This window comes from Myotis brandtii, unplaced genomic scaffold (assembly GCF_000412655.1).
Source record: "Myotis brandtii unplaced genomic scaffold, ASM41265v1 scaffold112, whole genome shotgun sequence".
NCBI classification, from domain to species: Eukaryota; Metazoa; Chordata; class Mammalia; order Chiroptera; family Vespertilionidae; genus Myotis; species Myotis brandtii.
Window position 1 is genome coordinate 4352276 of NW_005353838.1, and position 11124 is coordinate 4363399.

Consider the following 11124-nt stretch of genomic DNA (forward strand, 5'->3'; position numbering starts at 1 on the left):
CCTGCAGCTGCTGAGCTTTGTTCTATAAATAGCCCTCCCCTCCCCCAGCCGCCATTCCCGGCCTAATGGCCCGTTCCGCGCCGTGTCCCCTCGGCGAGGCGCTGGGCTCCAGCAGCCGTCATTGTCAGCGGTCGGGCGAGCAGAACTGAGGGCCGGTGGGTCCTTCGGCCCTTCGAGTCTGCAGGAAAAGGTCTAAACGGCCCTTTGGGTCAAGGAGCTTCTCTGGGTCCAGGAATAGGGGCCCCCGAGTTTGCATCAACTTCCCCTGAGGGAGAGCCCTTGGGCACTGTGGGGGGCCACCGTCCTTAGAGAGCTCTTCTCTGTTTCTGCCCCCGCCCCCAACAGTAATTTCAGGAAAGCTGAAACCCATCGGAGGCGGACAGGGCTGGTAGTCGTTAAGGGAAAATTGCCTTCTGCTAAAATGCATGCTCTTGGCGCAACCGGTTAGGAGGCTTCACGTGAGGTTTGATTCTGAACGGAAAGAAAAACGCCAGGAGGATTTCTTTTCCATACTTTGGGCCAACTCTGGCTTTCCATTTCCATGCCTCTAGTGGAGGCATAGTGCAGTCTTTAGTTTTGACCTGAATCCACAGCCCCTCCCCCTCCCCCCATATAGACACCTCCACTCCCTTCATTCCAGATTTTCTGTGGCCTGAAGGTTGCCCTCCTAACCTGTCACCATTTGGGGTTGGTTTGATCTTTCACCTTAAAATAGCAGAGGGACTAATGGTCCTCCTCCCACCTCCTAATTCATTGCCCTGCTGCCCCCCCCAACTTCTTCAGTGCCTCACCAAATTTCCACCCCACCCACTCTCCTACCCCCTTCCCTGGAACCCCCAGGAATGAGGCTGCAAGGAAGACCTGGGTCTCACCAGAGGTACCCTTAGCTCTGGAGGCAGAATCCCCTGGGGAAGAAATCCAAGTCTTGTCAAGAGGTTGAGATTGGGGTGGCTACAGGCATGGTGGCATGACCGAAAGAGGAGATGCAGCGAGCCCCGAAGTTCTGACTCTGGGCTCTGCTCCATCACTTATCTTTGCAGAGGTCTCAGACCGGCTGCCAGTTACAGCCCCTGTGCCCTTATTTAGCCTATGCAGTGTGTGTCTCTGTGTGTGTATGTTTGATTTTGTGTTAATTGCCAACTTTTAAACAGAGAGAGACTTCAAATACATTTTTGGCTTCTCTTGAAATAAAATAAAAGGTGTGAGTGGGGGGAGATCTGGCAGGGTACTTTTAGCCCATAGAAATCAGAACAAGAGTCCCTTCCTCTAGTTAAATGCAATTCCATGCTACAGCTGGGGAGGAGAACAGAGCTGTTGGGCTTCAGGCCCAGTGCCCAGCTTGGCCATGTGCTTTTATGCCCTGTGCTACTCGCAGCCCCACTTGGAAACAACTGGCTTGTGTCAGGTACCCCCTAGTTCCCACACTTCCCCACTCACTGGGGCACCTAGACCTTTGAGTTTGGTGTCAGCATGTGGAACCATCAGCAGGATCTCCCCAGAGCCCAAAGGTGGAGTCGTGACAGGCTCACCTCGTGTCCTCAGCTTGAAGCTAGCCAGAGTGTTACAACCTGACCAAAGCCACCTACAGCTTTGTCTTTCACTCTGTTTTGCCTCTTTGCCTCTTAAGAATGTTGAGCTGGGTTACTTTACACTAGAAGATCCTCACCGCCAGGGTGTAGAGCAAGAGGGAATACAGTCTGCATCCGTCTCCGGGACTCCTTGCTATGCAGGGAAGTTGTCAACACACTGACCTCAATGTGACCCACCACCTGGTCATCCTTGCAGAAGCTCACAGCTCCTTCCAGAGCCTCTCAGAGCCCAGCGAGGCTCCCAGTATTTTAGAAAACAAATACCTTCCAAGAAATTGTTATTATAATAACAATATACAAAGTGTTTATATTATCAGATTAATGGTTTTTGCCACAAATTATAATGCAGTGTAAGTGTGCTAGTCATAAGACCACTTACAGGACTTATAGAAAATATGGATTCCTAGTGCACTCCAGGGAGTGTGGTCCAGGAATGGGATGCAGGTTTGAAGTTGTGTCACAGTTGTCACCTCTCAACCCCATCAGGACACCTCTGAGATTTAGAGATAACATTCAAAGCCCAAGTGGAGGTCCTAGGTCCTGCAGCTGCCCAGAGTACAGAGACCGAAGGCTTTTCCCAGGAATGGGTCAGAGCCAACCAGAGGTTAAGGACCTAAGAGTAGGATTTCAGCGGGCAGGACCTCGCCTCCATTCTGCCACAGGGCAAATTTGGTCTTTTCAGCCTGGCAAATTCCACAGCTCCCTGTTCTGGGAGCAGGGCAGCAGTCTCTGAATTCAGGAGCCAGGCGACCCTGCATCTCTCTGGCAAGTGAGTGATGGCTCCTGGTTTTGAACTTTGGGGATTTGGAGGAGGAATTCAGAACTTAGGATAAGAAGTGAGGGAAAGGATAAGACCCCCACCTTTATATCCAAGTGTAGAGCTCTGTTATACAGTACAGTGATTTTCAACCTTTGTCATTGCATGGCACACATAAACTAATTACTAAAATTCTGTGGCACACCATAAAATACATTTTTTTCTGATCTGCAAAAAAAAATAGGTATAATTCTGATTCATTCACACTGGCATTTTTTTCTGATCTGCAAAAAAAAAAAAAAATAGGTATAATTCTGATTCATTCACACTGGACGGCTATTGTGTTGGCTGTTGTCATTTTTTAATTTGACAATCTAAGGAAAAATAGGTCAATGCCCCTGACTAAATCGCCAGGTATGGCATGTTTTAAAGATTCTGTGGCACACCGGTTGAAAGTCACTGCAGTGGTGTGTTTCTCCTCTTCTGGTGTCCTTTCGGGCTTTAGCGGTAAGTTTACAAGATGCTGGGAACAATGAAGGGCCTGGTGCCTCTGCCTTCCTGTTCTTCCCTCCAAAAATAGACCCTACTCCTGTGTGTGGGAGGACTCTAATCACCCAGCCTTCCCCCTGCATCCCTCCTTCCTCCACCCAGCACCGCTGAAGTGCAGTCCTGGGGAAGTAAAGCGGAATTCCTCAGATTAACTTGCCTCTTCTTGAACCTCCTGGGACTTTGCTCCAAGCCTCCCTTGTGATGTAAGCGACTCCCCAAGGATCTTGGTATTTACAAAGACAGCTTTGGGGTCACCAAGAAGCTTAGAACTCCCTTCCTCTTTTCAGTGTGGTGCATTTCAGGCGAAGGACTAAGCCTGAGGCTAAATTGGAGGAGATGCTGAGGGGAGGTGGGGGCCTGCAGGCCCCGAGCCCGGAGGGGTGTGGAGAGTCTCCAGCCCTTTTGGCTCAGCCTGCTTCTCTGGGAGAGATCCATTCCCTCGGAGGGGCAGAGGTGAATCCCACCCTGGGCTCAGAGTCTATCTCCGTGGAGTTCTTGGATGCCTTTCTAGCTTTATTACAGCCTTGGCTACCATCTGCCAAACTGTAAGCTCCTGGAGGGTAGGGGGTCTGTCTCATTTATCTTCAGAACAATTACACTTACATTCAACCTGTGAGCTGTACTTGGTGGCTGAGGAAAGCATCTTCCCTAATCCCCACTGCTGGTCCTCACCCCCTCCCTCGGCTGCACAGCCCATAGACCCTGGGCTGGCAGTATCCTCTCCGATCGCATCCTTCCCTTAAAACCCCATCCTGGGGCTGGTTACTGGAGTGGAAGCTGTCCAATGGACTTAATTCCGAGTTCGCTGTCACTTTCGGAGATGAGAATGGGCTTTGTTCACTGTTTTTCTCTCTTGCATGACTGGGTCTGTGCCACTGATGACACTTGGCACTGCCCCTTCCCCGCCTGAAGGCAAGCAGTGCCAGAGCCCTTCTGTAGAAAACGCAGACAGCTTCTCTGGAGAAGTGAGAACCCTGCCTGCACAGTCAGCCTGGCTCAGCAGCTGACCCTCTGAGGCTGGGGTTCAGTGCACCATCTCTGACCCAGCTTCTTGCGCTACAGGCTTCTTGCAAAGGACCAACAGCCTGGAAGAGAAGAGCCGGCTGGTGAGCGCCTTCAAGGACAGGCAGGCCTCCAAGAACCTGATTTCCTGCGAGAACAGCGACAGGGATGGCCACTTCAGGCGCACGGAGACTGATTTCTCCAACCTGTTTGCTCGAGGTAGTCCCTCCCCACCCGTCCCTTACCCCCATTTCCCCAGAGCTATCCAGTAGGTTCTATTGCATTTCTTGACTTTTTCCTAAAATGTTACTTCTTTTACCAAAAATGTCATTACTTTTTCAACATTTGAATCCCTTTCCTTAGTGCCAGTCTTTATTACTTTGGGAGCTGGATGAGGATAGTCAATAAAACAGTCCACTCTAACACTTCCAAGGATTAATATGGATTCATAGAATATAGGTAATTCCCTTAATAGCATTTATCCTCCAAGGTTGGCAACAACAGTAAGAACCAAATCACCCTGTGGGAAGCTGTGTGTCTGGACCTCATGCCAAAGTGCTGTCCCAAAACTCATTTTCCTTTTGGAGACCTTTCAGTATTTACTGTTGTCCCCCACATCACTGGTGCTTTCCCAGTCTTTCTCTCCCAAACAGCTCCAAGGTAAATCCACCACCACCCTGTCCATTAACTCCCCACAAGGAGGAGTGACCAGAACAGTAAACGAGACTTTATTAAACCTCAGGGATAATCCAGGGAATAGACACAGAGCATCACACCTCTCACCTTCCTGAGTTCCATCTTCTAGTTCCAGTTTTCTGTCTAAGGACATCACAAAGGACCACACTCTTCAAGGGAGACCTCAGCCTTTACCCACAGAGGCCTGACCCTCCACCATCAACAGATCAAGCACATCATGACACTAAATCAAAAGCCCAATGTCTGAATCAGATGTATAGGGACACGCATGGTACCAGGGGGGCAAGACAGAAGCCCCCTCCATCACAAACCTGACAGATGTCCGTTCAGCCTGCAAATGGCAGGCTGCTCACAGCTTCTCAAACTGCAGTAGCAGGCTGCTCACAGCTTCTCAAAGCTCTCCATTTCACTTATGAGCAGCCTAACTATTAGAAAGTCTGTGGACCCCTAGAAAGTGTGTGCAGAACTTCTGTGTATATGCTTATGTGAGATTTTCTGGGAAGATGGTACATCAGATTCTCAATGTGTATACGGGTACATATCCTGGAATGAAATTAGGCCTATAAGAGCTATCATGGCTGGTGCTAGGAATTTCTGGGCCTGGGAAAGGCAGATATGAGTCAAGTGATAACCACTCATTGGCTTTCCCCTCCCCTTCCCAGATCTGCTTCCAGCTAAGAACGGGGAGGAGCAAACTGTGCAATTCCTACTGGAGGTGGTGGACATACTCCTCAACTATGTCCGCAAGACGTTTGATCGCTCCACCAAGGTGCTGGACTTCCATCACCCACACCAGCTGCTGGAAGGCATGGAGGGCTTCAACTTGGAGCTCTCTGACCAGCCTGAGTCCCTGGAGCAGATTCTGGTTGACTGCAGAGACACCCTGAAGTATGGGGTCCGCACAGGTAAGGGTGAGAGCCAGGTGGACATGCAGCAGCAAGCTTGCCCTACACCACACCCTCTCCAGTTGTGAGGATGTCAAACTCATGTGGAAGGGGAACACAAACCTAGTGAGGGAAGGCAGCAACGTGCTCAGTGACCACACAGCCACCTCAGGCAGTGACAGTTAATGGAAGGCCCCAACCCTGGCAAAAGCCCATCATCATTTATTGTTGTAAAAGTAGATTTAAAAGATATACAGTAAACGGTACTCTGTCAGCTTCAGTATAAAGTTTTTATTCTTGGTTTTAAGCTATTCACAACCTAAAGAGAGCAGAAGGGCCCATTTTCATGGCCATTTCATTCTGATAAATCCTGCTCTTGCCTGTCCCTGAAATTGGGGAGAATTGGACCCATTTCTCTTCCTTTTTATATTAATTTCCTAGGGCTGCCATAACAAATTACCACAAACTGGGTGAATAAAACAGTAGAAACTTATTCTCTGTCAGTTCTGGAGGCCAGAAGTTTGAAATCAAGGTGTCTGCAGGGCCATGCTCTCTCTGAAGAATCTTGAGAAGGATCCATTCTTGCCTCTTCCAACTTCTGGTGGTTGTGGGTATTCCTTGACATGTAGATGCATCACTCCAGTCTTTGCCTTCACTTTCACCTTCACATGGCATTCTCCCTGTGTATGTGTCAAAATTTCTTCTTATAAGGACACCAATCTTCGGTCTAGGGTCCACCGCAATCCATTATGACCTCATCTTAACTTGATTACATTTGCAAAGAACCTATTTCCAAATAGTCACTCACCAGGAGTTAACACTTGAACATGTCTTTTTAAGGCACACAATTTAACCCACAACCCCTTCTATTGGCTAGACCAAAAAGTCTCACACACGTACACACACACACACACACACACACACACACACACACTTCAAATTCTCTTCCTACCTCTGGAGTTTAAAACTTTGATTTTTTTTAAGAGTTTCTAGAGATTTCTTTATTTAACCATCACCTGGATATTTTTCCATTGATTCTTAGAGTGGAAGTGAGGGGGAGAGACAGAGAGAGAGAAACATCAATATGAGAGAGACACATCAATTGGTTGCCTCCCACATGAGCCTGCAACCAAGGTACATGCCCTTGACCGGAATTGAACCTGAGACCCTTCAATCCACAGGCCAATGCTCTATCCACTGAACCAAACCGGCTAGGGCTACCTCTGGAGTTTAGACACCCTAAATCGCCAACTCCCATCTCAACAGGAAGCTCTGGAGGATCCCCTCTTGCCTCCTTTTCATGTTACACAAACCCTCTCTAATCAGCAATCCTGGCCAAAGTGGTTACTTTTCAGTTGCCTCAAGTTCAAGGACTTTTTGGATTTCTGCCTGTCTACGTCGAAGCCTGAGAGTTAAGCAGTGATTTCTTCTCTCTACTATCTTTCCCCACGGCAGCCTGGCCCTCCTGAGCTCTTGGGCAGATAGATCTACAAGTATTGGCAATTCATAGTATAGTTGCCAACATATGGGGAGCTCCTGAGACCACAACTGGTAGCCTCTTGTTTTTTCTTCTTTTTCTCTCCTTCTCTTTCATTATCCCTCTTACTCTTCCTAGCCGTTTGAAAGTATGACTGGGAAGGTTGGTGGAGATAGAGCTGAGTAAGGCTATTAGATGTCAAAAACAAAGTGTTAAAATGAAATAATGAGGCTGGCCAAAGAAGCATTTTTTAAAATAAAGAATCCCAAACAGCTTTTGAGGTCTGCCAACACCACTGGAATAAGTGTAACTTCCTTGAATAACTGTAGGGTGGACACGACTCAATTATATTACAAAGTCTGTGTTTCATTTTTAAAGAAAAGCACACTCATCAATTTAGTTACATCTCACCTTGGTATCTAATGGCTAACCCATTTCTGATGGAAATTAAGTAGTGTTATTTGGCTAGATTAAAAGAGAATTCTCTCTCCGTGTATATTTTAGCTTGACTTGCTTTGAACCAACATTTTTTATTTTGTCAGCTCACTCTAAATACACTTTCTCAGAGAGATGAGACCACATACTTTTATCAGTAAAGCCCAAATAGTGTTGTCCCTTAAAGAAAAATACATGGATATGTCATAATGGCAACCCCTATTGATGATAAAACTGAAGCATCATAGGCTCCTTTTTAAAATTTTATTTTTCAATTATAGTTTATACTTAATATTATTTTGAATTAATTTGAGTATAGCATAATGACTAGACAGTTATAAACTTTACACCAAGCATGTCAAACTCAATGGCTAACATGGGCCAAATAAATGAGGCATGCAGCCCGCAGGCCGCAAGTTTGACATGCTTGCTTTACATAGTAGTACCCCTGATTTTTCCAGTACCCACCTGGCACTGTACATAGTTATTACAATGTTATTGACTATATTCCCTATGCTGTACTTTATATTCCCATGACTCTTCTGTAATTACCAATATGTACTTCTCAATCCCCCCACCTTTTTCACCCAGCCCTCCCCGCTTACCCTCTGGCAATCATCAGTCCATTCTCTGTATCTATGTGTTTTTATTGTGTTTGTTCATTTACTTTGTTCTTTAGATTTCACATATAAGTGAAATCATATGATATTTGTCTTTCTCTGTCTGACTTATTTCACTTAACATAATATACTCTAGGTCAGTGGTTCTCCACCTTGGCTGCACATTAGAATCACCTAGGAATCTTTTTAAAATCCTGATTTCTGGGCCTCATCCTCCAGAAATTCTGTTTCTTTGTTACTAATGTTGTGGCCCCACCCCATAACAAAGAAACAAAATTTCTAGAGGATGAGGCCCAGAAATCAGGATTTTAAAAAGATTCCCAGGTGATTCTAATGTGCAGCCAAGGTTGAGAACCACTGCTCTAGGTCCATCCATGGTGTAGCAAATGGTAAGATTCATTGTTTTTTATGGCTGAGTAATATTCCATTATATATACGTGCCACTCTCCTTTATCCACTTGTCCATTGATGGGCATTTGGGTTGCTTTCATGTCTTGGCTATTGTAAATAATGCTGCAATGAACATAGGGGTGCATATAGTGTTTAGAATTAGTGTTTTAAGTTTCTTTGGATATATATCCAGAAGTGGAATCACTGGGTCATAGGGCAGTTCCATTTTTAATTTTTTCAAGATCCTCCCTATTGTTTCCCACAATGGCTGCATCAGTCTGCATTCCCACCAGCAGTGCACAAGGGCTCCCTTTTCTTCACATCTTCACCAACACTTGTTGTTTGGGGATTTATTGATGATAGCCATTCTGATAGGTGTGACATGATATCTCATTGTTGTTTTAATTTGCATTTCTCTGCTGATAAGTGATGTTGAGCATCTTTTCACATGTCTATTGGCCATCTACATATCCTCTTGGAGAAGTATTTATTCAGGTCCTCTGTCCACTGTTCAATTGGATTGCTTGGGGGGTTTTTTTGGTGTTGAGTTGTATGAGTTCTGTATAAATTGTGGATATTAACCCCTTATTGAATGTATCTTCTGCCATTTAGTAGGTTATCTTTTAATTTTGTTGATGGTTTTCCTTTGCTGTGCAAAAACTTTTTAGTTTGATATAGTCCCATTTGTTTCTTTTTCTTTTGTTTCCCTTGCCCAAGGAGATATGGCAGAAAAAATACTGCTAAGAGAAATGTCAGAGATTTTTCTGCCTATGTTTTCTTCTAGAAGATTTATGGTTTCGAGTCTTATATTTAAGTCTTTAATCCATTTGAAGTTTATCCTTGTGTATGATATAAGAAGGTGGCCTAGTTTCTTTTTTTTTGCATGTATCAGCCCAGTTTTCCCAACACCATATATTGAATAGGTTGTCTTTACCCCATTGTATGTTCTTGCCTCCTTTGTCATATATTATTGGACCGTATAGATATGGGTTTATTTCTGGGCTCTGAAGCATGGACTTTTATTAGTTCAGTGTATGAATTCACTTAGATATTCACCCTGTAGCCATTCATCCCTGTTCTTCAGAGCAGCTTCTGGGAACAGGTATTTGCATCTTTAGAGTTTACTATCTTCCAGGCAGTGTGAAGCCTTCTGCTGAATCTCAGGGTATTGAACCTGGCAAAGTGTACTGTGGCTGCCATGTGAAAACAGCTTCTGGATGCAGGTCTCTAACATAGAGGTAGATATCAAAGCAACAGGGTAAACCCCACAGGTAGCTACACACAGTAGAAGATATTTTATTCTTTTAAAAAGGATATTAATGCTCAGCCAAAATAATGAATTGGGGTTTGGGTTTATTTTAATTTATTTTTAGAGAGAGAGGAAGGGGGAGAGAGAAACATCAATGTGAGAGCAAAACATGGATCGGCTGCCTCCTGCACGTCCCTCACCAGTAATCGAACCGGCAACCCTTCAGGGCATAGAATGCTCAACCAACTGAGCCACATCAGTCAGGCCATGAATTGGGTTTTAATAGTGAAAACGTGCTGATCTGGGTACACTCTGTGAAGGGTGATAATGGCATTTGGAGATTTCTCTACAAATTAACAAAAGATTTCTGAAAAAGGACCAGTATATGTAGATTGTCCATGAGACAGATGCTAATCAGCCCTCAGTCACAGTAAATATGTGGAATTCCTTAATTTTTCTTTTTAACTTTTTATTATGGAAAATTTTAAACTTATACAAAAGTAGAGTAGTATAATGAGCCCTGTATACCCAACACCCAGCTTCAACCATTATTAGCTGCTGCCAATTTTGTTAACCTGTCCCCCCGCCCATGGTCCCCTCTTCTGTATTATATGAAAGCACATCCCTGGCATAATATTATTTTATCCACAACCTAGGGGCCCAGTGCACAAATTCGTGCACCTTGAACTCTGGGCTGCGAGGCTGCGGTGGGCACAGGGGTGGTCTCAGCCCATCCTCTGCACCCCCGCCCGGCCCCTCCCACCGCAGCCCCCAATCCCCTGTCTACCGGCAGCTCCACTCCCACTGCCACCACTCCTACTCGCTTACAGCACCAGCCCCGCCTGTGCCCACTGCTGTCCCGATTGCCCCTCTAGAGCAGGGGGAGGTGGAAAAGCCCTCAGGGGTGATTGAGGCTGGCAGCCGCTGCTCGCACCCACTGACGATACCAAGTGATCAGGACCGGTACCAGGTGCCGGCAGTGGGTGTGAGAGGTGGCTGCTGGCCCCGATTGCCCCTCAGGACAGGGGGAGGTGGAGAAGCCCTGAGGGGCAATCCAGACTGCAGCTGCTGCTCGCACCTCCTGATGGTGCCAAGTGATCAGGGCCGATGCCGGGCACCAGCAGAGGTGTGAGCAGGGCCAGCGCCAGCAGCAGGTGCGAGCACCTGGCAGGAAAGGAGCACACAGGAGCAAAGAATTTTCAGTAACCACCAGAGGCTCACCCCAATGACAGCAACTGGCGCCCCGCCTTGGTCTGGCACACCCACTCACCTGCTCCACTATCCTGCGGCCGATACCCACCATGTTCTGCGCTCTGCCACCTGCTGCTGATGCCTGCCATAGTCTGCGCACACCCCCTGGTGGTCAGCGAACATCATAGTAACCAGTTGTTCAGTTGTTCCGCCGTTCAGTCTATTTGCATATTAGGGTTTTATAATAGAGACTAGAGGCTCGGTGCACAAAAATTTGTGCACTCG

General features: G+C 46.4%; 1 protein-coding gene across 1 annotated transcript in view; it reads left to right on the forward strand.

Moving 5' to 3' along the window:
* GAD1 (glutamate decarboxylase 1 (brain, 67kDa)) overlaps positions 1–11124 on the forward strand; it is a 42877-nt gene that overhangs the window by 5342 nt on the left and 26411 nt on the right. Inside the window, exons 3-4 of the mRNA XM_005857565.2 lie at positions 3958–4116; positions 5256–5498. Of these exons, the coding sequence (XP_005857627.1) occupies positions 3958–4116; positions 5256–5498 (402 nt within the window). The remainder of the gene's footprint in view (positions 1–3957; positions 4117–5255; positions 5499–11124) is intronic.